General features: G+C 55.1%; 1 protein-coding gene across 3 annotated transcripts in view; it reads left to right on the top strand.

Moving 5' to 3' along the window:
* The window catches only part of SRCIN1 (SRC kinase signaling inhibitor 1), a 71,092-nt gene extending 49,724 nt beyond the window's left edge, over positions 1 to 21,368 (top strand). For all 3 annotated transcript variants that reach the window (XM_043904360.1, XM_043904359.1, XM_043904358.1), the window contains 8 exons: positions 826 to 956; positions 1,075 to 1,222; positions 1,546 to 1,792; positions 2,239 to 2,473; positions 4,293 to 4,447; positions 4,743 to 4,895; positions 9,874 to 10,020; positions 17,918 to 21,368. In XM_043904360.1, the coding sequence (XP_043760295.1) occupies positions 826 to 956; positions 1,075 to 1,222; positions 1,546 to 1,792; positions 2,239 to 2,473; positions 4,293 to 4,447; positions 4,743 to 4,895; positions 9,874 to 10,020; positions 17,918 to 18,052 (1,351 nt within the window). In that variant the 3' untranslated portion in view covers positions 18,053 to 21,368. The remainder of the gene's footprint in view (positions 1 to 825; positions 957 to 1,074; positions 1,223 to 1,545; positions 1,793 to 2,238; positions 2,474 to 4,292; positions 4,448 to 4,742; positions 4,896 to 9,873; positions 10,021 to 17,917) is intronic.
* The last annotated feature ends 1,901 nt before the right edge of the window (positions 21,369 to 23,269 follow it).

Genomic DNA, 23,269 nt, shown 5'->3' with positions numbered 1-23,269 from the left:
GGCAGCCCCCAGGGACTGACCCCATGCATTAGCTCATTTAATTGCTTTTCAGCTCATTTAATCCTCATAGTGGCCCCAGGAGGGAGGAACTCTTACCATCCCCATTTTCTGGGGATAAGAAAACTGAGATCTGGAGACAGTTGGTAACTTCTCCAAGATCTCTTCTGGGTCAGGCAGAGTGCGGGTTGGAATGTGAATCTGTCTGACTCCAGACCCAAGTTTTCAGCTACTATCCCCATGCCTTTTGTGGCTGCACTTGAAGAGTTTGGATTTTAGCCTCAGAATGTCGGGATCCATTTCGGGTTCAACACAGGTGGTGGTGACTTGGTCTGATTTACATTTCAGAAAGATGTAGGGTGTTAAAATGACACAAGCTCAGCATAAGCCATCTGAAAATAGGAAGCAGCTTTGTCATTGAGGAAAGAGGCTGAGTGTCTGGATCATTTGAGAAAAGGTGGATGCTTCCCCGAAAAAAGAAGAGGCTCTTAGGGGCACACACACCTGCCTCCAGTTCTTTGAAAAGCTGCCAATTTCTCTGCTGTGTCCTTGGCTAATGAGAATCAGAAGGTGTGAGTCCTAGGGAGGGAGATTCTGGCTGATGCTGCTAAAGATGAGAACTTCAACACGGGGACCTGGGGCACCTGTTATGGAGTGCTTCTGAAGTCTCATCTCTGAGGTCTGGCTTTCTGATTTCACTTGGGCTTGTGGCCTGGTGGATGGCTTTTAATTTTGATCTGACCAGTGGCCTGATTTGTTCCCAGCTGTTCAGTTTCAGGGGGCTGGGCTGGGGCCAGAGGGGCTGAAAGGGTCTTTCTGTGACTGCAGTGACCTGGAGAAGTCGGTGGAGAAGATCCAGAGGGATGTGTCCCACAACCACCGACTGGTGCCCGGGCCTGAGCTGGAAGAGAAGGCGCTGGTGCTGAAGCAGCTCGGGGAGACACTGACCGAACTCAAGGGTGAGCCTCGGGGCACCCCTCAGCCCCACCCAAGGCATTGCACCCCCACCCCACTGCCTGTCCTCCCCGCTGTCCAGAGCTGCTCCCTCCTCCCGCTCACTCCTTCCCTTCGCCTCAGCTCACTTCCCAGGCCTGCAGAGCAAGATGCGGGTAGTGCTGCGTGTGGAGGTGGAGGCAGTGAAGTTCCTGAAGGAGGAGCCCCAGCGCCTGGATGGGCTACTCAAGCGGTGCCGGGGGGTCACGGACACCCTGGCCCAGATCCGAAGGTCATTCTATCCCTGACCTCCTATCTCTGACCTGCGATTTCCCATGGGGTCACACACCGGGCCCAGATCCCTTATTCTGACTCCCTGCAGAGGTCAGCGGTGTGCTGACTGGCTGTGACCCAGCACTTTGACCTGTGACCCCTTGCATGTTGCAGGCTTGGCGCTCCCATTTCCCAGATGCAGTCACCCCTCCCCAGGCCCTTCCATCTGTCCTGCAAGATCCCAGAGCCCCCCTCACACCCCGCCTCCCCCAAGCCAGGCTTCCCTCCCAGGGAGCCACGACTCTGCTGACCTCACAGCTGCCCCCAACTCTCCCACCCCAGGCAAGTGGACGAGGGTGTGTGGCCACCCCCCAGCAACCTCCTGAGTCAGTCCCCCAAGAAGATGACGGCCGAGACGGACTTCAACAAGAGCTTAGACTTCGAAATGCCACCCCCTAGCCCTCCACTGAACCTCCACGAGCTGAGTGGGCCAACCGAGGGGGCCCCTCCAGCCCCCAAGGCCGGCAACCCCACCAAAGGCCTGGACACTCCTGGCAAGAGAAGCGTGGACAAGGCTGTGTCTGTTGAGGTGCTGGGCCCGGGATGGGGGGGCCGGAGCTAGGCTCACACATTCTTACCACCAACCTATGTTGGCCAGTGCCGACACGTGGGGACTTGTTCCTGGGGGACAAGGGAATCTGAGAAGCATACTGAGGGGTGACATCAGTCCTGCTAGGCAGGAAAGCATATCATAAACCTATGATAATCAAGGCAGTGCGGGGTTAGCACAAGAAAAGATTATGTGCTCAATGAAATAGAATAGAATGTCTAAAAGCAGGTCTAAATTTCTCCTGAGAGTACTTGGTTATGAAGGTGGCATTCCAGGCTCACAGCAAAGGCATGTAATACTCGAGAAGCCCGAGGCGCGGATCAAATGGGAGGCTTCCTTTGCATTCCTTGCATGTGTGGCTGAGGCCCCAGAAGTCCAGGAGTAGGGCAGCTGCTTCAGTGCTGACTGTTGGCCCTCCTCTCAAGGCTGCCGAGCGGGACTGGGAGGAGAAGCGGGCAGCCCTGACCCAGTACAGCGCCAAGGACATCAACCGGCTGCTGGAGGAGACACAGGCGGAGCTGCTGAAGGCCATCCCTGACCTAGACTGTGCGAGCAAGGCCCACGCGGGCCCAGCCCCAACCCCGGACCACAAGCCCCCCAAGACCCCCCACGGCCAGAAGGCAGCCCCCCGAACGGAGCCCAGTGGGAGGAGAGGTTCAGGTATGGGGCAGGTAGGGGGTTGCAAAGAGCCCAGAGGAGGGGAGCCCCAGCCTCAGGAGCTCTCAGGTTGATGAGGGAGGTGCTTGGGAGTGAAAATCTTTGTGGGTGGGCTATTAGAGAAGGGGGGGTGCTGGCCTGACCCTTGGCCACTCAGGGGAGACCGAGACGGATGGGATAGTCCTGGACTGCATCCAGAGATTTTCCCATGGCTGCTGAGAGGACCACACTGGGAGGATGAGAAAGCTCAGGCAGAGGGTCGTCCTCCTGCATGTTTTGTCCAAGCATGTGTCCCAGGAGCCAGGCTGTGCTGAGATGGGGTGCAGCACTGAGTGATGCAGACGTGGGTCCTGTGCCCCCAAGCCTGTGAGCTCACAGAGGAAGCAGAAACCCGAATAGGAAAACGGCAGTTGTCACTCATTCATTTATTCATTCTTGCCACCTGTATATTTGTTAAGTGCCCACTATGTGCTAGGGCTTTCCAGGTGGCGCTAGTGGTAAAGAACCCGCCTTCCAATGCGGAAGACATAAGAGATGCAGGTTCAACCCCCGGGTCGAGAAGATCCCTTGGAGAAGGGCATGGCCACCTACTCCAGTATTCTTACCTGGAGAATCCCGTGACTAGAGGAGCTTGGCGGGCTACAGTCCATAGGGTTGCGAAGAGTCAGACACGATTGAAGTGACTTAGTATGCATGCACACGAGTGCTAGGTGCTGGGGATAAGGATATGACTACTTTCAAGGAGCTTAAAGTGTAGTAGGAGAATAATACTAACATCTGTGTTTATCAGGCACTTACTGTGCAGCAAAAAACAACCCCAAATGCTTTCTGTATATTAATTCATATAATTTTGCAACAAGTCCAGGAGGTGGATACAGTAATTATTCCCATTTTACAGGTGAGGACACTAAGGCTCTATGTGGTTAAGTAATCTGTCCCAGGCCTTACCCAGTGTGTAAACCAGAAATAGGAGGCAGGTGCTAAATGCTGTTCTACAGGAGACCCTGAGAGGGCAGGAAGTCCTTCCCATGGGAGGGGACTTTTCGCTGGAGTCTTGAATTTCCCTGGCCAGTGAGAGAGGGCATTCCAGGGAGAAACATCATGTACCAATGCCTGGAGATATGTGTTTGGTGTTGCCCAGCTGGGTCCAGGCCCAAGAGTAGCAAGCAGAGCTGAAGCTGAAAGGTTGGCAGGCATGGAGGTTTGGGGTTGTGGGGACTCAGTGAGGGATCAAAGGGCGAGGAATGTCAGGCTTGAGTGACTTTTCTGCAGGTTGCCCAGGAAATAGCCCCCACCCCAAGGAAGAACCGGGGGCAGGGAGAGCCGGGTGGGCAGGGTCAGACTCTTGCAATAGTACTAACTACTCTCTCTTGATGGAGGAAGGATGAAGATCTGTGCCAGGGCAGAGCTGAGGGGTGGGCGGGAAAGTGGTGGATTAGAGTAGCGATTCTCAGACTTGAATGTGCATGTGAAATCACCCAGGATCTGCTGGCATGTGGATTCTGACTCAGCAGCGCGGGGTAGGGCCTGAGCTTCTGCATTTCCAATAAGCTCCCAGGTGCTGCCAGTGCCGTTGCTCCCCAGACCAGGCTTTGAGTAGAAGGGATGAGAGTGCTGTAAGCGAAGGAGTGACAGGGCTTGGGGCTGGATTGCATGGGGGGGAGGAGAGGAGGAGGAGGGGGCCTGTGTCCTTTCCTCGAGATTTCCCCTCTCCTCCTCCCTGGAGGAGGAAGCCAGGTTTACCCTAACCTTGGAGTCAGATGTGGCGCACAGACTCCAGGGTTATGGGTCCTCTGACCCCCAGCCCCTTGGCTGCCCACAGATGAGCTGACAGTGCCCCGATACCGCACCGAGAAGCCCTCCAAGTCACCCCCGCCACCCCCTCCCCGCCGGAGCTTCCCCTCCTCCCATGGCCTGACCACCACGCGCACCGGAGAGGTCGTGGTCACCAGCAAGAAGGACTCGGCCTTCATCAAGGTACCACCCCCCACCTTGGGTAGGGGACAGGTACGTGGGGTTGAGTGGGAGGGATGCCTGAGAGGACCTCTGGAGACCCTCTGGAGTGATCCCCTAGCTCAGAGGAAGTGGAAGGAAAGAAAGGAGGCTGGCCAGTGGTGACTCTGCTTCTGTCTCGTGCTTCCTCCATGGGAAGGGGCCTGGCAGATGCAGAGCTAGGTGGGCAGGTGGGAGATAGTCTGGAAGGGATAGGACCTAAGAGGTGAGCTGGCTGGAGGCAGACAGAGCCTGGTCTAATGAGGCCCGGGCCTTGCAGAAGGCCGAGTCCGAGGAGCTGGAGGTGCAGAAGCCCCAGGTGAAGCTGCGCCGGACTGTGTCCGAGGTGGCCCGCCCAGCCTCCACACCCCCAATCATGGCCTCTGCCATCAAGGATGAGGACGATGAGGACCGCATCATCGCAGAGCTGGAGGTGGGTCAGGGGTCCCCAGGTCATCAGCCAGGCGCCCCCCTTCCCCCACCATGTGGATCTCAGGGTGGGGTGCCCAGGCTAGGATGAGGGGCTGGATTCCTGGCTCTCCTCTGAGGCTGGTTCGGATTCTGTCCTTTTTGCCCCAGTTTCTTCTCCATTGTACAATGGGGGAGGGAGTGTAAGTCCCTCCCTGCATGTTTGAGTTTTTTGTTGCAATCTCTGAGACCCCTACTGCCCTGACACCTCCTCTGCTCTGCGACCCCACCCCCTAGTATTCTGAGAACGAAGCTCTAACAACCTCCATCCGTGTGCCTTGAGCCCCTCCCAGTGCTGTAAGTCCCCCAGACTCGAGTGTTCTCAGCGCCCCTCCCCGAGAGGCTGGAGACCTGCACCACCAGGGCCTCTGGGAAGAGACAAATCGCAGGGCAGAGTGACCGGTGGCCACAATGAGGGGCCAAGGAGTGAGGCTACGGTCCCCGTGCCCCCTCCTCCAAACCTGCCCCCACCTTCTGCTCCCCAGGTGTTTGAGAGAAGCTCAGTGTCTCCCCCCCCCCCCACGCCCCGCCGCCAGCCGATCCCCACCTTGCTGTCCCCCCCGGACCTGGGGCCCCCCAGGGGCTCAGCCCCGGGCCCCACATGGAAGGTAACGGGCTGCCCCTCTCCTCTCACAGCGCTCTCTCTGCCTGTGCCTCCACGCTTCCTCTCCTCACTTCTCACGCTAACCCGCCAGAACGTGTCACGTGCCCGAGTCCCACCACTGCCACAACCTCACCCCGTGGACCACCCCTCCCCGCTCCAAGGACAGGAGCATCACCCTTCCTTCCCTCTCGAGACTCCAGCAGCCTGGCATCTGGTGGCCCCTTGGGTCTGCATTTCCTTACAGGCTTTGATTCCGCACCTGGCCCCTGGTGGCTTGGGTATTTTATTCTGATCTAGAGCCAGAGTTTTAGGTCTGGCTCGAAGCCCAGGTTCTGTCTGGGTCCAAGATTGGAGTTTGGATCTTGCTTGCTACATGACTTTAGGCCCAGCTCAAAACCTGACTTTGTCTTGAAGCCTTGCCTAGTCCCTGCCCCCATCTCCCCACTCGGCTGCCTGTGCCAGGCGGGGGCTCTGTTTCTCTGCCTAGAATCTATGCCTTGTGCTGGGGGCCAGGACACCCAAGGAGGAAGGCTCCTTTACAGCCTCTCTCCCCAACCCATGGCCCCACCTGGTCAGAGAGCTTGGGATGGAAGAAGTCCATGCGCTTCCTTGGCTGCTGGTTCCGTCTTTCAGCATTGGGAAGTTCTCCCTTCACTCTAACTTCAGTCCTTGCTGCTGTCCTGCTGCACTTATTTCCTTTTTATTCTTTTTTGGGAATTTGCGGGTGACCTGCTGTCTGCACCCCAGGGGACTGTGCTTGGGGAGGGGGAGTCGGGGGGCAATGGTCTGAGCATCTCTCCTTCTGCCCAGTCAGGTTGGAGCAGGAGGGCCTCTGGTCTGGGGAGGCACACACGTGGTCAGCTGTCTTGTCTGGCTCTCTGGGCCCACACTGCTGGCTGCCACCTGATCTCTAGCCTGGCTTGAGGCCTGGTGGTGCTTTGGCTCCCTGGCGGGGGGAGCAGATGGGCAGTGAACAGGTAGACAGGCTGTCTGCTGGGCAGAGGATGGGCACAGAGCAGTCCAAGGAGCCGTCTGGGGGTGAGTGGTGTGGCAGCGCTGCGCTGGGCCGGCTGTGCCCTCAGCACCTGGGCACGCTGCACCCAACCACTACTCCTTTCTGGCCCTGGAAGCTCCTGAAGGGGTCCGGCGGGCAGAGCCCCTCCACTGGCCCTTTGGGCTGGCTGCCCCCCTGCATCCTGAGGCGCCATCAGGCAGTGGAGCCGGGTGGGCGTGGGTCGCCCTCACTGACTTCCCAGTCTGCACCTCCTACATCCAGGTAAGCAGGTGGCAGAGCTGGGTGGGTTCCCTTGGGAGGGGGGCTGGGGGTCCCTGCTGCCCCCCACGTGTCTCCCCATGGCTCATTTTAGTGGCAAGAGCACTGGACTTGGAGTCAGACTTCTTGGGTTCAAGTCCTGGTTCTGCCACTAGCTAGCTGTGGGTAAGTGACCTTGAGTAAATTACAGGACACCCCCTCACACACCTGCTTCCTAATCTGTAAAGCGATAAGAATAGTAGCTGTTTCATGGGGAACAGAAAGGATTAAAGATGAAGGCGTATGTGGCAGTTCCTGGTATAAGACTGCTCAGAATTAGACCAGAGTTTACTCAACTGGGGTAGGGGTGATTGGGGGCCTCTCTCTGTGCCCCCATAAAAGCCAGAGCCAGGGGTGCTCACCCAGAGGTGGGTGCTCCAGCTCTGCCCAAGCTGGTGCAGCAGAGGACTTGGCCGAGCCCTGCCCACTGTGGCTGTGAAGCCCTCAGAGAAAGCTCAGAAGTAGGGGGTGGGCACGAGGAATCTGGCCTAAGATGAGGATGTCAGACCCATGCTCTGAGGCCAGAGGCCAACACCTGGTCTCCACCCCCATGGGGCTGCGGGTCTCGGACATTCAGTTCTATGTTACGAATAGCTAACATCTTATCAAACACTTACACCGTGCCAGGCACTGTTCCAAGCACATGCCGACGTGAGCTCACCTCATCCTCCACCAGCCTTGTGTTATTGTTACCCCATCGCACAGACAGGCAAACTCCTGGCAGTAACCATGAGACCTGCTCCCAGAATTTAACTTGGCTGCTGAGAAGTAAACATGTATAGCGGGACTTCCCAGGTGGTCCTAGTGGTAAAGAACCCACCTACCAATGCAGGAAACGTCAGAAGCTCGGGGTCAATCTCTGGGTCGGGAAGATCCCCTGGAGGACGGCATGGCAACCCACTCCAGTATTCTTGCCTGGAGAATCCTCATGGACAAAGGAGCCTAGCAGGCTCCCAGTCCATAGGGTCACAAAGAGTCGGACACAACTGAAGTGACTTAGCACGCACGCATCTGTGCTTCTAAGTAAATTGGCATCTTTGCCGGGAGGTGGAGATGATAGAGTGTGGTGAAAAGAGGCCTGAGTTCTAGTCCAGCGTTGCCTCTAACTTGCTGGGTGAACTCAGTCGGGACCGTCCCCTGCCTCAGTTTCCCCATTGCGACAGGAAGGGACTGGGCTCACCCACATGCACCCCCCCTCCCAGCTCGGGGGTGTTTGGTTACAGGGATCACACCCTCCCTCATCTCTCTTTTCCCTTCAGGCTGCCGCAGGCCCGAGGCCCTTCTCTGTCCCCCGGATCATCTTGACGGAATGTGCCCCCCACCCTCCCTCCCCACCAGAGACCAGGCTTGAGGAACCCGGTCTTGGAACAACCCCCACCCCACGACCCCGGACCCTGGCCAGCGGCCTCCTGGGCCGGGATAATCCACCAGCCCCGCCAGGGGTGGTGGCTGCGGCTTCCCAGGCCTGGAACAGCCCGACGCTAGAGAAGGAAGGGGCGGCCCTGAAGACACTGGTGACAGGGGACTGCAGCCCAGAAAGGGGAGGAGCTGGGATCCCCAGTCCTTGGGGACCTGCCCCAGAGCAGACCCAAGAACCCTCCACTGCGGAGACCTCCCCAGAGGAGACCCACAAAGACTCTGGACACCACACCCCACCCTGCAGTGGGGAGCACAAGGCTCAGCGTGCTGCCATCACCCAGCGGATGGACAGCCTGGAGGAGACACTCCGGGAGCTGGAAGCCACTCTGAGCCAGATGGGCATGGCCTCTGCCGCGGGGCCCCCTGGCAGCCCCCCACCTCTGCCCCCTGGCCCCCAGGTGGCTGCCTGCCACTCCATCCTCTCCACTTGTCTTCCTGCTCCAGTCTGTCTGTCTTCAGAGCTGGAGGGAGTCGGGGTCTGCAGGAGCACCACGCCAGCTCCCCTCCGCCTACTGGCCTCTCTCAGCCCCGCCACCCTCCTGGGAGCCTGATGCCAGGCTGGGTTTGCAGGCAAAGCCCCTGGCAGGCTGGGAAGCTGGCCTGCCCAGGGATCAGCCTAACCAGCCCTGGCGGGAACCAGGGCCTCTCCGCTTCGTTCTGTATCTGTAAACCAACAAATAAAGTTCTTTCCCCCCTTTCCATCCCCACACTCCCCTTCTCCTCTCCTGTCTGACTTTCTCTGTCTCTGTGGTTTCTCTGCCTGCGCTTCTGGATCCCCAAAGCCCTTCTGGGCAGGCCTGGTCCCTGGAGTTGTTCAAGGGGGCTGGACTTGTCCGTCTCTAGGGAAACTTTGCCCCTATCCTCCCATTCAAAGGAAAGTGTGGGCCTGGGGCTGCCAATCCTACTTTGTTGGCAATTATAAAGACCGCTGGGCTTCCCTGATAGTGCAGTTGGTAAAGAATCCGCCTGCAACGCAGGAGACCCGGGTTCGATTCCTTGGTCAGGAAGATCCACTGGCAAAGGGTTAAGCTACCCACTCCTGTGTTCTTGGGCTTCCCTTGTGGCTCAGCTGGTAAAGAATCTGCCTGCAATGCAGGAAACCTGGGTTCAATCCCTGGATTGGGAAGATCCCCTGGAGATGGGAAAGGCTACCCACTCCAGTATTCTGGCCTGGGGAATGCCATGGACAGTATAGTTCTTGGGGGTCCCAAAGAGTTGGACAAAACTGAGCAACTTTCACTTTCATAAAGACCCCTCTCCCAAATCTCGGGTGTGTTCTCCAGGGCGCAGGATGGAGCCCTTGCCAGGAGTGAGGATGATGCCAGGGACCCTCCCTTTAAAAACGGTCCCCCAGAAGGGCACCAGCTGCCCCTGGGCCACCCAAGGAAACCACCAAAGAGCTCTCACTTGGGAGTTTCTGGGAATCTGGCTGGGGTTCTGTCCCCTCCCCTGTGGGGAAGCCTTAACCCTGGCCTCAGAGAGTGGGCCTGAGTCCTGGATGGGGGTATGAAGCTCTGGGGAGGGCTCTCCAGGTCTCAGAGGGCCTACTGTACCTAGGGCGCCTGTGTGATCCCATCTCCAACTCTGACTCTGTTCCTCTTTGTGCAGAGCGGCGGTGGCAGCGTGCCTCCCATGAAGGTGGTGACTCCAGGGGCCTCTCGGCTGAAGGCGGTCCAGGGCCAGGCAGGCAGCCCCGACAAAGGCAAACATGGCAAGCAGAGGGCCGAGTACATGAGGATCCAGGCCCAGCAGCAGGTAAGCCTAGGCAAGGGGCGGCGGGGGGCGGGGGGGGTGCGCAGGGCCGCCCCCCACACAGACCCCACCCCCCACCTCACCTCCAGCCCCCAGCAGTGCTGTACACTCCAGCTGGGTGCTGGCTGTCTCCTGCCAGTATTCCTGTGACCACCCTCCTGCGGCTGTCCCGGGAGGTCCTCCCGGCTAGGACTACCCCACCGGTCCCTCAAACCATTTTTTGCTTCCTCTCTCCAGTACCGGTGCTCAGGATCTGGTTGAGAACATAGCCAGATCACTGATCACTCCTCTCGCAGAAGGCCCCTCACTCAGGGCCAGAGAGGGCCATCTCCCCTGCTGCTCCTGGACAAGGTGGAGTGAGCAGACCCCAATGCCTGGGCCCTTCTGAGGCTGGTGCCCTGGGGTGTGGGAAGGGCCTTTATTCCTGGTCTTCCGGCCACTCTTCCCCCTCCTCTGCTTCCTGCCCTCCGCCCTCAGGTCCCACCTGCTCCTTGGCCCTCTTCTCTCAACTCAGCCTCCCTCCTGGCTCTTTAGGCCACCTCCCAACTGAGGGAAAAACCAGTCTTGCATCTCCTTTTCAGTCTTGTGTTTGGGTTGTAGCGGGATGCATAGAAGTGGTGAAGGTGCTGTACCCTCTTTGAGATTAAAGGATGGTATGTAGAGGTGACAGCCTCACCCATGGCCCACCTGTGGCCTGATCAGAAGATGCAGGGTGGTCTAGATGTCAGGAAAGACCTTTAGTTCACTCATGTGGTTCAGAATTTCCAAGCAGCTCCTGTATTCTAAGTGCTAGGGGGGATTGGGGGAAGGAAATGTCCAGATGCTATGACTTGGAAAAGGATCTAGGCTCAGAGGCAGGAGGTTAGAGATGGGTAAATCTAGTCACCTCCTTGACAGAGCAGGGGACAGCTCAAAAAAGGAAGGGAACTTCCCAAGGGCTCACAGCAAGGTGGCATCAGAGCCAGGACTGGGACCCCAAAATCTCAAAGCTCTTCCCACCGCACGGCTCTGCTCCTCCTTGGGCACACAGGCCTGCTGGTTCTCTCAGAGTCCAGTGGAGACAGGTCAGCCAGGCCTCCACTAGCTCCCTGCTGGCCTGCTGCCTTCCTCACAGGTCCCCAGACACACCCAGCTTTTTTATGTCACCACCGTGTATGAGTTCCCTTGTCCTGTGCAGGCTGGTCTCTCCCTCGGGGTCTAGAATGGCAGCTGACATTCTGTCAGACACACATTAACCCACTGCACACTCCCCACTCTGAGGAAGGGCCTTATTATCCCCATTTGACAGATGAGGAAACTGAGGCTTTACCGAAGGTCGTACGGCTGACAAGTGGTGGAGGGGGTTTCAAATCCAGACTGTCTGACACCTCTGTCTCTCACCCTCCACCCCTGCCACCCCTCTACCCTGGCACACATTTGCCTCATCTCTTCAGTGGGCGTCTCCTTCCTCTGTAATCAGGTTCCCCATCTCTCCCCCTGGCTCCCAACTCCCCTGGCACCCAGCTCCTCTGCCTGCTGCCCTCTCTCCTTCCCCTCCAGTCACGTCCATCGCCTCTCCTCCATTCATTCCCCGGCCCAGGCCACTCCGAGCTTCACGCCTGGGCTCGGCTAGGTCTCCAGTGGCCTCTTTACCGCCCTGCAGTCTGCTCACCTCTCTGCAACGTGTTGGGCATACAGTCTGCCCCCACACACTGGGGGCCATGGGACCCTCCTCTCCTTGGCATCCCCCCCTCCCTTGCCAGCCCTCACCCACCTCCTGGCTCCTTTCTGGGAGACTCTCCTATGCCCACCTCTTCGCTCCTCTGTGCCCAACTTCCTCCTCAGCTTCTCACACCACACACTCCTCTCCTTGGGCACCAGCTGCCATCTCTTCTGGCCCAGGTCTCTGTTCTGAGCTCAAGCCTGCCCCCTTGCTCTCCGCTCAGGAAAGTCACCTGCCCCAGGCATCCACCCAAGCCCCATGGGGGCTCTCCTGAGCTACCCCCTCCCTCAGGGATGCGGTGGTTCTCTCCTCCCACATGACTGGTCTGGCTTTATCTCTCTCCCTTTCACTTCTCTAGTAAATGCTTTTTCTTTTTTTTTTTTTTTTAAAGGCATCTTCTCTCTAATGAAGTATTACATGTTTCTTGTAGAGATGTTTTAGCAAAGAGACATCATAAAGAGGCAGGGAAACAAATCACCCAATGTGGCAGTACCCCAGTGCAAGCCTTCCTGAGGTTTCCCTGTGAATTCTGTGACCTCTCACCTATCCTCCTAGACCCGCGGGGTGGGGAGGGCTATTTTAAAATGCAGATTGGGTTGTCACTGCCCCCAGCTCACCACCTGTGCCCTGCAGCCCCAGCTGGATTTTAAAAAAAATCAAAACTCCCTCACTGGCTGCCCTGACGCTTCACCTCCATTCGTTCCAGCTGCCCTGCATCACCTGGCCTTCCGTCCTCCAGCTGGGGCACCGCTTCTCCCAGCTCTGTTTGTGACCCTGGTCAAAGTCCTCTGCCTTCTGCAGGCTCTTTCCTCATCTGTACAATGGGGACAAGAACCCAGGGGCAGGTTTCTGAGCTCCTGTAATACTGGGTGTGGAAAATAGCTTCGAAAGCCACAGCATGCTCTCCAAAGAGGAGTCACCTCTGTGCTCGACTGCACTGTCCCTTTGGCAGGGCCAGGGGCTGGGCAGAGGCCTCTCCCTCACTTCTTGGTTCTAACACTAGGAGCTCCAAGCTGCCTTGGCAGTGATGAAAGGGAGAGGAATAGAAGCGCCAGGACCAGACACAGAAATTGGGAGAAAGGGGTACAACTGTGCCTGGTATTACAGAGAAATCAGGGGAAATGATTGAGGAAAAGCGCTTGGATGTGGTGCTCAAGGAGTGGGATGGACTTTCCTCATGGTCCAGTGGTTAAGAATCTGCCTGCCGATGCAGGGGACGTAGGTTTGATCCCTGGTCCAGGAAGATTCCACATGCCTCAGGGCGACTGAGCCCATGCTCCACAACTGCTGAGCTTGTACTCTAGAGCCTGTGTTCCACAACAAGAGAGACCACTTCAATGAGAAATCCTAGCACCGCAACTAGAGAGTAGCCCTAACTCGCTGCAACTGGAGAAAGCTAGTGTGCTGCAACAAAGACCCAGTGCTGTCTAAAATAAATAAATAACTACATTAAAAAAAAAAAAAGATTCAGGGGTGGGATAAGAACTAGATTCCCAGGGGACAAGGATCAAGGGCTTGGTGCGAGCATGAAAACTGAACACACCCTCTTCTACTTGGGTTAAGCAATCTGCTGAATACTTAGTGTATCTCCTTGGATGACTCCAGTGACAAGGCTGTAATGAAGTGAACAACAGGAGATGTTCAGGCATTCAGGGACCCGTGAGAGCTGGAAGCTGGACCTCCTTGGGGAGAGGGACCTGGGAGCTTAGGGAGTCCTGGGAGAGCTAAACGGTAGGCGCTATCGTTACAGAGGGCGCAGCATGCCTGCAACATACACCGAGTCAGGAGGGAGTAGAGAAGAAACTTTACCCCCTCTCTCCCCCCGCCCCATCCTAACCCCCGTTGGCCAAACTCAACAAGAAGCCAGTCAGCCAAGGGATGGCAGGGTCAACCAACCTGGCCGCAGAGCAGAAATCAGATTTGGGGAATGCGAGGAAAAATAGAAAACAGCGCTCCTTTTCTGTACCAATTTTAAGCATATATATCTTATTTAATGTTCAGAACAACTTTATATCTTCATACGTGCATTAAGCACTCTGTCACTGCTACAGGCCTACAGCACCTAGAACAGTTCTCGGCACATGCAGGTACTCAGTAAATATTTGTTGGCTAGGTGAATGAGTGGTTGGATGAATGAATGAATTTGCCAGTGATCAGGCCCAATCCAAATGGAAATATACAATGCAGACTTGAAATATTAATATACTAATGATATGATAATAACAGCTACCATTTATCGCCTGCGTCCTGAGAGCAGGCACTGGGTCTTGGGCTCTGTGTACAGTATCTCAACCTGATTCCAGTGCTGTAGGGTCTGTTATCCTTGCTTAGCGGGTGAGAACATGAAGATCCAGAGAGATACCTGCCAAAGGTGGCACAGTTAGGAAGTGGCAGAGCCGGGGGCTTGAAGCCAGATTTGCCAGGTACAAATGCTGCTGTCCTAATGCTGCATTCTGCTGCTTTGGCGGGAAGCATAACTTTGTGGCTGCCACCAAGCCTTCGGGAGCTGCTACTCATGATGGGGATGCTGTTGATGAGAACATCAAGGGAGCAATTTTGGCCTCACTTGGGGCAGTTTGAGTGGTTTTAGCCACAAATAATAGAAACTCCAGTTCAAAACAGCTTAAACAGCAAGGAAAAGTTTTATCAGAACAAGTAGCAGGGAGGCTCCAGGGTTGGGGAATTCATATACTCAAGGACTTCAGGACCTGGGCGCCTTCCATATTTTGGTTCTATTGGCACATCCTCCCACCCACACCCCAGCACGGCTGCCTTCATTTCAGGGCTGTAAGTATACGGATCATTTCTTTTTTAAAGCTTGATTTAAAAAAATTTATTTAATTTTTTTTGACTGCTGGGTCTTGGTTGCTGCAAGGGCTTTCTCTAGTTGTAGCGAGTCAGGGCTACTCTCTGATCGCACTCTGCGGGCTTCTCATTGTGGTGGCTTCTCTTGTTGCGGAGCACAGGCTCTAGGCACGTAGGCTTCAGGAGTTGTGGCTCACGGGTTTAACTGCCCTGTGTCTTGTGGGATCTTCCCAGACCAGGGATTGAACCAGTGTCCCCTGCATTACAAGGCAGATTCTCAACCATCAGACCACCAGGAAGGCCCCCAAAGATCATTTTAGAAACAGGAGAACCTTCCCCAGAGACTCCCAGCTGATCTCCCCTCTCTTCTGATTACCCGTCCCTAGGTCATCATTGGCTAGAAGGGAACAGCCTGAACTGCCATTGGTTCTATTCCCACCTTGGGCTAGAGGAAGTCCTGCCTCTTCTGGCAGCCCAGTACCTGATTCAGGCAAATAATAAGGAAGAAGGGCATGTGGGCAGGGGACAGTGGCACCAGGAATGACCCTGGAGGAGGCACCAACCCGGCTGGCAACATCAAGATGATCTGTTATCATGTGGGTGACGGTGCTCAGTCGTGTCTGACTCTTTGCCCCCATGGACTGTAGCCTATCAGGCTCCTCTGTCCATGGGATTTTCCAGGCAAGAATACTGGAGTTGGTCGCCATATCCCACTCCAGGGGATCTTCCCAACCCAGGGATTGAACCTGAGTCTATTGCATCTCCTGCATTGGCAGGCAGAGTTTTTACTCTTCAGCTACCTGGGAAGCCCCAAGATGACCTATACTTGTGTGAGAATCTGTGTCTCACAGCCTGGAGTGACAGGTCAGCATGCTCAGGGTGCCTGGAGAGGGCTAGACTCTGGCCCACAGGAAGAGGAGGGGTGTGGGGTTCAGCCCTTTGAGTGGGTCTGGCTAATGGTTCCTGTTTCCCCCCACTAAAAGCTGACCATCTGGGTATGAGGTTTCTGCCTGTCACAAAGGTGGCAAAGCTCTTTCTCTGGACATAATTAAGAGCAATGGGGGACATAATTAAGAGCTGGTGACAGGGAAGCAATGAAAACCTTCAGAGGCAGCAGCTGTATCAGCCGGGAACTCTGAGCAGCATAGGGCAGGGCCACTGGGGACAGTTGGACACATTCCCTCAGCTTCAGAGGAGTGGTGGGCACTCTCCTGGAAGGGAAGATGGCCTGAGAGGATGTTACAAAACAGATGCTCACAGAGCAAGCAGAAGAGGTGTCCATGAAAGGCAGGGGCTTCCACGTAAGCTGGTGACTGCTGCTGCTCCATGAAGCTTAAAGGCCTTGCACCAGCTATAGGAGAAGAGGAGGGGGCATCTTCCCAATGAGGACACCTCGCCTGAGTGAACGCAGGGTCACAAGGGAATGTGAAGAGACTTGGGAGAAAGTGGACAGGTCCCCTTGCCCCCCTGGGTTTGGGAGAAAAAACTCTAAATGGGAAATGGTAGGAGGGGAGGGGTGGGACTGGAGCCCACAGTAAATGATGAGGGAGTAAGAGAGCTCCTGGTTGTCTTTAAATGAGTCCGTCTCCAGGCCGGGGTACCAGGACCCCTGCAACACAGGCCATGCCAGGCACATGGGTTCCACAAAGGGCTGAGCAATTCAAAGTATGTGGGGGCTGCGGGCCTGGAAGCCCTCTGAGAAAGGAGTGAGCAGCCACAGCCAGGATGAAAGGGGTTAGAAGACCCAAACAGTGAACTCATGCCTGGATTTTCATAAAGGGGAAAATGTAGACCGCAGACCACAGTGTGGTGAGCAAAACCCAGAGATAGTTCGCTGTGCACATGTGGATGAAGAAATGTGATCAGCAACCTCAAGGGCAGGTTCACTGTCAGCCAGTCAGGTGCCTGTGGTCACTTCCCTTCCCGGTGGTGGAGGGCATCTTGCTTTCCACTCCCCCACCCCCCCTGCAAGGCATCTGATAGAGGCTGCCAAGCAGCCAGATAATTATGTAGGTCGAGGAGAAGCGGCGTGGCCATGCCCGGGCGGGACCTGCAGGACGTCTCTGGCAGTGTGCCAAGCACTCTGCTTCCAGTCCACGTCCCTCTTTTCTTTAATCAGGGCAGTTTGGTTATCACATGAGTAGTGGCTAAGCAAGGCTGGGAGGGACAGTGGATACAACTACAAGGAGAAAACCTGGTCTACCCTAACCCAGTGATCTCAGAGTTAACTGTGTGGCAGGATCACGTGGGGTGCTGGCCTAAAACACAGATTCCTGAGCTTACAGGACAGATGGATCCTGGGGCAGGGTCCAGGAATCTGCATTTGTCAGAGGTCATCCCCTCTAGGAGATGCAGATGGGTCTAGAACCCTCTCACATCTCCAGGACCAGTGTAGGTGCCAGGGGTCTGCTGGAGGTGGGGAGGGGGCACGGCTGTTTCTAACGATCAGAGGTGACCAGTGAGTGCCAGACACGTCTTGAGAGGGTGGCTCCCCATTACCCACGAGGCACAGCTCAAAGCTGGAGGAACACTTGTAGGGCAGGAGGTGGGGGTGGGTGTGGGGGTCCTGAGGGTTCCAGGAGGACAAGTGCACTCTTCAGCTGCCACCGGAAGACCTCCTGCTGAAGTTGGAAGGGGCCCTGGTTGGGCTGCTTCTCCCCTCCTGCCTCCGTTTGGGCAGCTAATGTTTCATTTCTTCCTTCCCTTCCTTGCCCTCTCCCCCTCCCCCACCTGGTCTGGTTCTGCTCCCTCTCCTGCTCCCCATTCTGGTCCTGGGCTGGCCTTCCTTGTGCTTCTCCGGTCTCTCTTCCACCTTCTGTCTTTCCTGTCAGTAACTGTGGACTTAACCGCCCACCCCAGGCCCTTTGTTCCAACCTCGTGTTCCCCTTTCTACCCCTGCTCTGACACCTTCCTGCCCTGTCTCAGGGGACCACTCTCTCCAGATGTTCCTCTGGTTTCTGGTTTTTGAAGTTAATTTTCTCTTGGATTTGTGGAGATTTTTCATTTTTTAAAACTGTAGGGTGGGATAAATTGGGAGATTGGGATTGACATATAAACACTACTATGTATTAAAGATTGGGATTCCCTGGTGGATCAGATGGTACAGCGTCTGCCCGCAATGCGGGAGACCTGGGTTCGATCCCTGGGTCGGGAAGATCCCCTGGAGAAGGCAATGGCAACCCACTCCAGTACTCTTGCCTAGAAAATTCCATGGATGGAGGAGCCTGGTGGGCTACAGTCCATGGGGTCGCAAAGAGTCGGACACCACTGAGCAACTTCACTTTCTTTCACTTTCTATGTATAAAACAGATAACTGAGAACCTAAAAAAACTAACTGGGGGCCAGTACAAAGGCTCCCCTTCTCTCTGACCCCAACCTCTGTTTTTGTTCTAGGCTACTAAACCATCTAAAGAGATGAGTGGTTCGAATGAGACCTCAAGCCCAGTCTCAGAAAAGCCTTCGGCTTCCAGAACCTCCATCCCCGTATTGACTTCCTTTGGAGCGAGGAATTCTTCCATCTCCTTCTAGAAGCTTCCTTATAACCCCACCCCAGCCTGCCCTCCTCCCTCTTCCCTGCCATATCTCTCTTTCCTCTGCTTCCCTTCATTTCCACCTCATTGTCCAGAATCTCTGAAGAGTTTGCCATGGATGTGGCCCTCTCAGCTCTCTCTGCCCATCCCCTGTTGGTGTTTTTGGTTTTTTGAATGATTCATTTTTGTCTTTTTTTTTTAAGGGGGAAAAAAAAAAAGCAAACCAGTAAAACTAAAGACCAAAACACACCACCTTCCCTTGATTTCTTATTCCAAAATGGCGCACTTCCTGTCACCGTCCTTCCCTTTTCTCTTTCCCCATGCTCCCTCCCAAGTCCATCCTGAAGTTCCTGCACCCCTGCCCTCCCTTCTCACTCCCCCACCCCATGCTTCCCAAGAGCACTCCAAACAAACTCTGAGCCACGGAGACTTGGAGGGGCAAGACACCCCCTTTTCCCCTTCTTCAGAAACCTTCCTGGAGGAAAACCTGGACATTGGACCAACCCCAAATTCAGGCTAGAAAATTGGACGTAAGGAGACTTTGGCCCGGGAGGTGCCGCACCTGCCCACCCTCAGGACATGACTGAATTCTGCTGCTTCTCTGCTCCCATCCACTCATGCCCGGGTGGGCCTGGAGTCAAGACAGGTGGGCTGGAGAGGGAGGCCAGAGTCAGAGGGGCCTCAGGGTGGTGTGACGCCACTGAATCTGTGTGTCCCTGGAGAGGAGCTGGCTTCCCGGGACCACCTCCCTGCGGTGAGGAGCTGCCTGGCCCGTGCCAGTGGGAGGAACGGGGCACCTTTGGACTGCTGGCTGTGGACGGTGGGTTGAGCAGACAGCCTGATGCCGGGGACACTGTCTTGGGAGAGGGCAGACCCGAGGAGGGGTATCTGATATTTTAGTTTCCTAATTTAGCACTTTAAATGACATTAACTTATTTAATGGGGTGGGATGGATAAGAATGAAGGGCCTAACAAATTAGACTTGGAGGCCTGGAGGGTGGGAAGGGTCTTGTTGTGAGGGAAGTGGGGGCAATAGAGAGGGGGTTGATGGGGGGCAGTGAGGACAGCTCTGACCCCACAGGTGGCCTGACTTGACCTTTAACCATCCTTTCTGAGATTTGAGGGTTTTCAGGGAAGGTGTTAGAGATGGTTTTTAAAATGGGGAGCTGGTGACCCTGGTGAGATTCTCAAGGGTCCTTGAGGCCTGACCAGCCAGCCAGTGCCCCCAACCTCCGGCCCGTGGGCACCCGCCTTGCAGAGGCCGTGGGCAGTGAGGCTTTTGGTGGGGGTCCTGAAAAGGGGAGGCAGAGATCAGTTTTGGCTCTCAGCAACCACCCCCCCCCCACCCTCAGGGCACAGTGAGGGGCCAGCAGGGAGATTCTGTGGGTGGGGGAGGAGGAGGATGGAGAGGGGTCCCCAGGGAGCAGGATTCTGTTTGGAGCACAAAGTGGAGTAAGCACAGGGGAGGAGGGGGTTGGGATTAGTCACCAACCCCCCCCAGAAAGCACAGAAAGAAGGAGCCATTGAAGGAGCAGAACCTTCTGGGGCCTGGCGCCTGAGGAGAGCCAGGGAGAGCTGTTGAGGGTTGGGGAGGGAGGGGACACTGGGTTGTGTTACTTCATTTTCTTTTTTTGTTGTTGTTTTTGTTGGTTCATCCTTGTTTTCTAGCTTTGGATCATTTTTGTACAAAGGCAAGCAAGCCTTTTTGAAAAATAACAAAAGAAGAGGAAAAAAAAAAAATCCCTCCCAAAAAAAAAAAAAAAAACCCCTGGAAAATAGAAAAAAAAAAAAAAAGGACCTCATAAATGATGCAATTACTTTTAATTGCAGGCAACTCTTTACATTTAAGTGAAGTGTCTTAACATTTTATATTGTTTTAAAAATATATTTACATATTATATATATATAATATACGTAATATAAATATATATAAATATTTAAAAAAGAAAAAAAAAAAAGAAAACCACAGCACTCTCCCTGGCCGCTGTTTTGGCGGGGGAGGGGGCTGGAGGGTGGGCGCATTGGCCTGGTTTCTGTGGTCCAGTGAAATGGTTTGGTTTGATTCGGCTGTACAGAGACCCCTGACTTGGGAGGGGAGGGGGGAGTGGTGCCCCCTCCTCCCTCCACTCCATTACTCTTTGCTTGCTACTTTTCCCTTGCCCCACCTCCCACCCTCAGCCCTGTGCCCTGAATGTTTGCCTCACCGTCATTGTCCTGAGCTGAATGTCCCTTTGTGAGGGAGGGGAAGGGGGCGTGTCCATCCATGCGGGGGCAAATGGAGGGAGTCGTGTGCCCCACCCCACCCGCTGCTAATGTGGAGCCCAGTGGAATTTGTACCTTTCACTTTGGTGCCAGTACATTTATAGGAGTTGTGCACAACTTGTGTGTGTGTGTGTGTGTGTGTGTGTGTGTGTGTGTGTGTGTGTGTGTCCACGGGCACTAGTCCATTTATTGGTGTGCAGAGGAGAGGGGGCATGAGCATGCACAGACATGGCCTCCCGCCCATGTGTGCAGGGAGGCACGCCCACAGCGGTGCATGTAACCAGCCTGGGCGTTGGCACGCGCGCACCGGCACCTTGGCGTGGAGAAGCTTGGTGTGTAAGAACGTGTGTAATATGTGTGTGCAGACGCAGCAGCTGTGAGACCTGTATGTGTACATGGAGGGGTGTACATGGAGGTGCGTGCGTGCGTGCACACGTGTGTAGACCCCAAGTGTAGAAGCGCCTGAGTGTGTGTTCCCTCATCCCTGCACCACTGGTTCTGGCACTCCTCTCAAGCCCCCAGCCCCTGGGCCCTCTCAAAGTCCCCAGCACGTCAAAGCCCCCCCCAGCTGCATGCGCCTCACTGCTCCGTCCATCAATGTGTGCTTGACCAAGAGAAAACCAAGACATCTGGGGGGACCCCTGTACCTGGTCCCCCCAGCCCCTGCCCACTGTGCACTGTGTTACTCGCATGGGGGGTTTCTCTCCCACCCCTTCCACAATATGCTGTTTCCCCAGGAGCCTCAGGCCTGAGGCTCTGCAAGGGGTCCCACCTGGGACCCCCCAGGGCGAGCCTGGCTCACACCCCACCCTGTCCCCCGTAGGGCCCATGTTGGTGTAGCAGTGATGGCTTCTGTGGGTATTCTGTGACCTCTGTCAGTGTAACTTGACAATTTCTAAATGGAAAAGGGTTGCTGTGTTTTCTCTGTCTCTTTTTTAATGTCCCTTTTCTTCCCCCACTTTCCTGCTCTCTTTCCTTTTTGGTTTTTCTAGCTGAGTGTTTGGGGCTTAAATAAAATTTGTTTCTTTTTCCTCTCCTGGATCTCCTTCCTAGAGGCTGCTGTCTCATTATTTCTCATCTTCACCCTGGAAGGTGCTGGGGCTGGTCGGGGGAGGGGGAATTCCTGGCAGCCAACTGCCTTACGACTTAGGGGGCAGAAGACTTAGTGGGCAGAAGACTTATCAGGCAGAGCACGAAGTGAGAGAGGTGGAATCAGGGCCTGGGGTGGCTGTTGCTGCCCACAAGAGCCCTTAAGAGCCAACATCATCTGGATGCTGGAGAGGAACCCCACGAACTCATGGGGTGCCAGCTCTCCACCACCAGCGAGGATGCTGCTGGCATCACTGACACCTGCAAGTGACAAAGCCAGGCGTGTTAGGTGTCTTAGCGACCATCACACAGCTAGTTAGATGCACAGTCAGCATTGGAGTCCAGCTCTGCCCGACTCCAAAACCAATGCCTACCCCCCAAAAACTGAATCCAGTCTGCTTACCTCCAGCTGTTCCCTGGATCGGGCCTCAGCCTCCTGCCATTTGGGTGAGCTGACCCTTTAATGGTCTCCATCCATCCTATCAAGAACATCAGCTTTCAGATTGTTTTTTTTCCAGCTGTATCTCAGTAAGAAATTCATTTTACATCTCAGTGATTTAGACGTGTCCACACACACACAAACACCCACATATTTAGTGAAATAGTACCTACTGTATACTATGCCCTCCACTATTTTCTGTTATATTTTATTTTATTTTTTTATTTTCTGTTAAATTTTAAACATTTGGTCACAGCCCACTCTGGATTTCATAACCCTTGAAAGGGTCAAAACCCACAGTTTGCAAAATACTAGTCTGAAGATTTAGCCCCAGTCACATAGCATTTCTGCTTTGTCCTCCTCAAAGGCCTTCTGGTTCCTCTTACACCATGCTCGCCTCTGAAATTGGAAGACCCCTGACAGGAGATTTACCCTAGATGCTGGTTGGGTGGAGCCCTGGACCCTGACCCTATAGCCAGCAAGCTGCCTGAACCCTTCCAGGCTACCACGTCAGAGTCTAGCCTGCCCTGCCATCAAGTGGGCCAGCTGACCTGCTTTGGTTTTTCAGGTTTCCCTGGAATTCTGAAGGCTGTGCCACTATCCCAGTGTGTTCTAATCGTCCTTGAGGCTGCCCTTCTAGGCACTGCCCAGCGTGGCTGAGACCTGGGATATTATTCGATCTCCTCTACCTCCTCCTGTAAAACCATCCCTTCCATCCCATGAGATAATGACAGTGGCCTAGAACCACCGTTTTCCAGGCCTTGTTGGAACCCAGTCGCACTTAGGTTGAGGATGTGCTCGCTGTCTGCAGGGAATGCCCCCTCCCTGGGTCACCCACCTGCCAAGTAGCCCTTGAGGTCTGACTGAAAGTCAGACCCCACCCCTCTTGTCCTTTTTAAAAGGCAGCAGATCTTGCCTTCTCTCTCCCATCCTATTTCCAGAAAGCTGGGCAAGTAGCCAAAACCCCTTCATCTTCCAGAATCACCCCATTCACCAACAGTTCAAGATCAAGTCATAAATGGGACCATCAGTGCATGACAGGAGTTACGCCAGGCACTTCATTCGTCCTTCAAATACCTCCCAGCTGTCTACTCCTGGCTGGGCACTGCTTACTGATTCACTGGGACTATGGCTCAGTGCCTAGGAGGAGACCCAGCCAAAACAGAAGTTCCTGAGCAAAATCATGACAGACAGTGAGCCGTGCCCCAGGAAGGCAAGCAGGCCTGCAAAGGCGGTGGCTGTGAGTAATGAAGACCCCCTCAGAGAGTGTGACCAGAGGCCCTGAGGTCACATTTGAGGGAAGGTCTTCAGTATCCACAAGGGGACTGTCTGGGAGCTGGTGGCTGGGTGTCCCACACAGAAGGCCCTGAGGTAGGAAGTCATCTGTGGGTTCTAGAAAATGAATGAAACCCAAGTAGATTGAGA

This window comes from Cervus elaphus, chromosome 5 (assembly GCF_910594005.1).
Source record: "Cervus elaphus chromosome 5, mCerEla1.1, whole genome shotgun sequence".
In the NCBI taxonomy this organism is placed as follows: Eukaryota; Metazoa; Chordata; class Mammalia; order Artiodactyla; family Cervidae; genus Cervus; species Cervus elaphus.
Note: the sequence above shows the minus strand (reverse complement) of the source record. Positions and strands in the feature narration are given on the sequence as shown.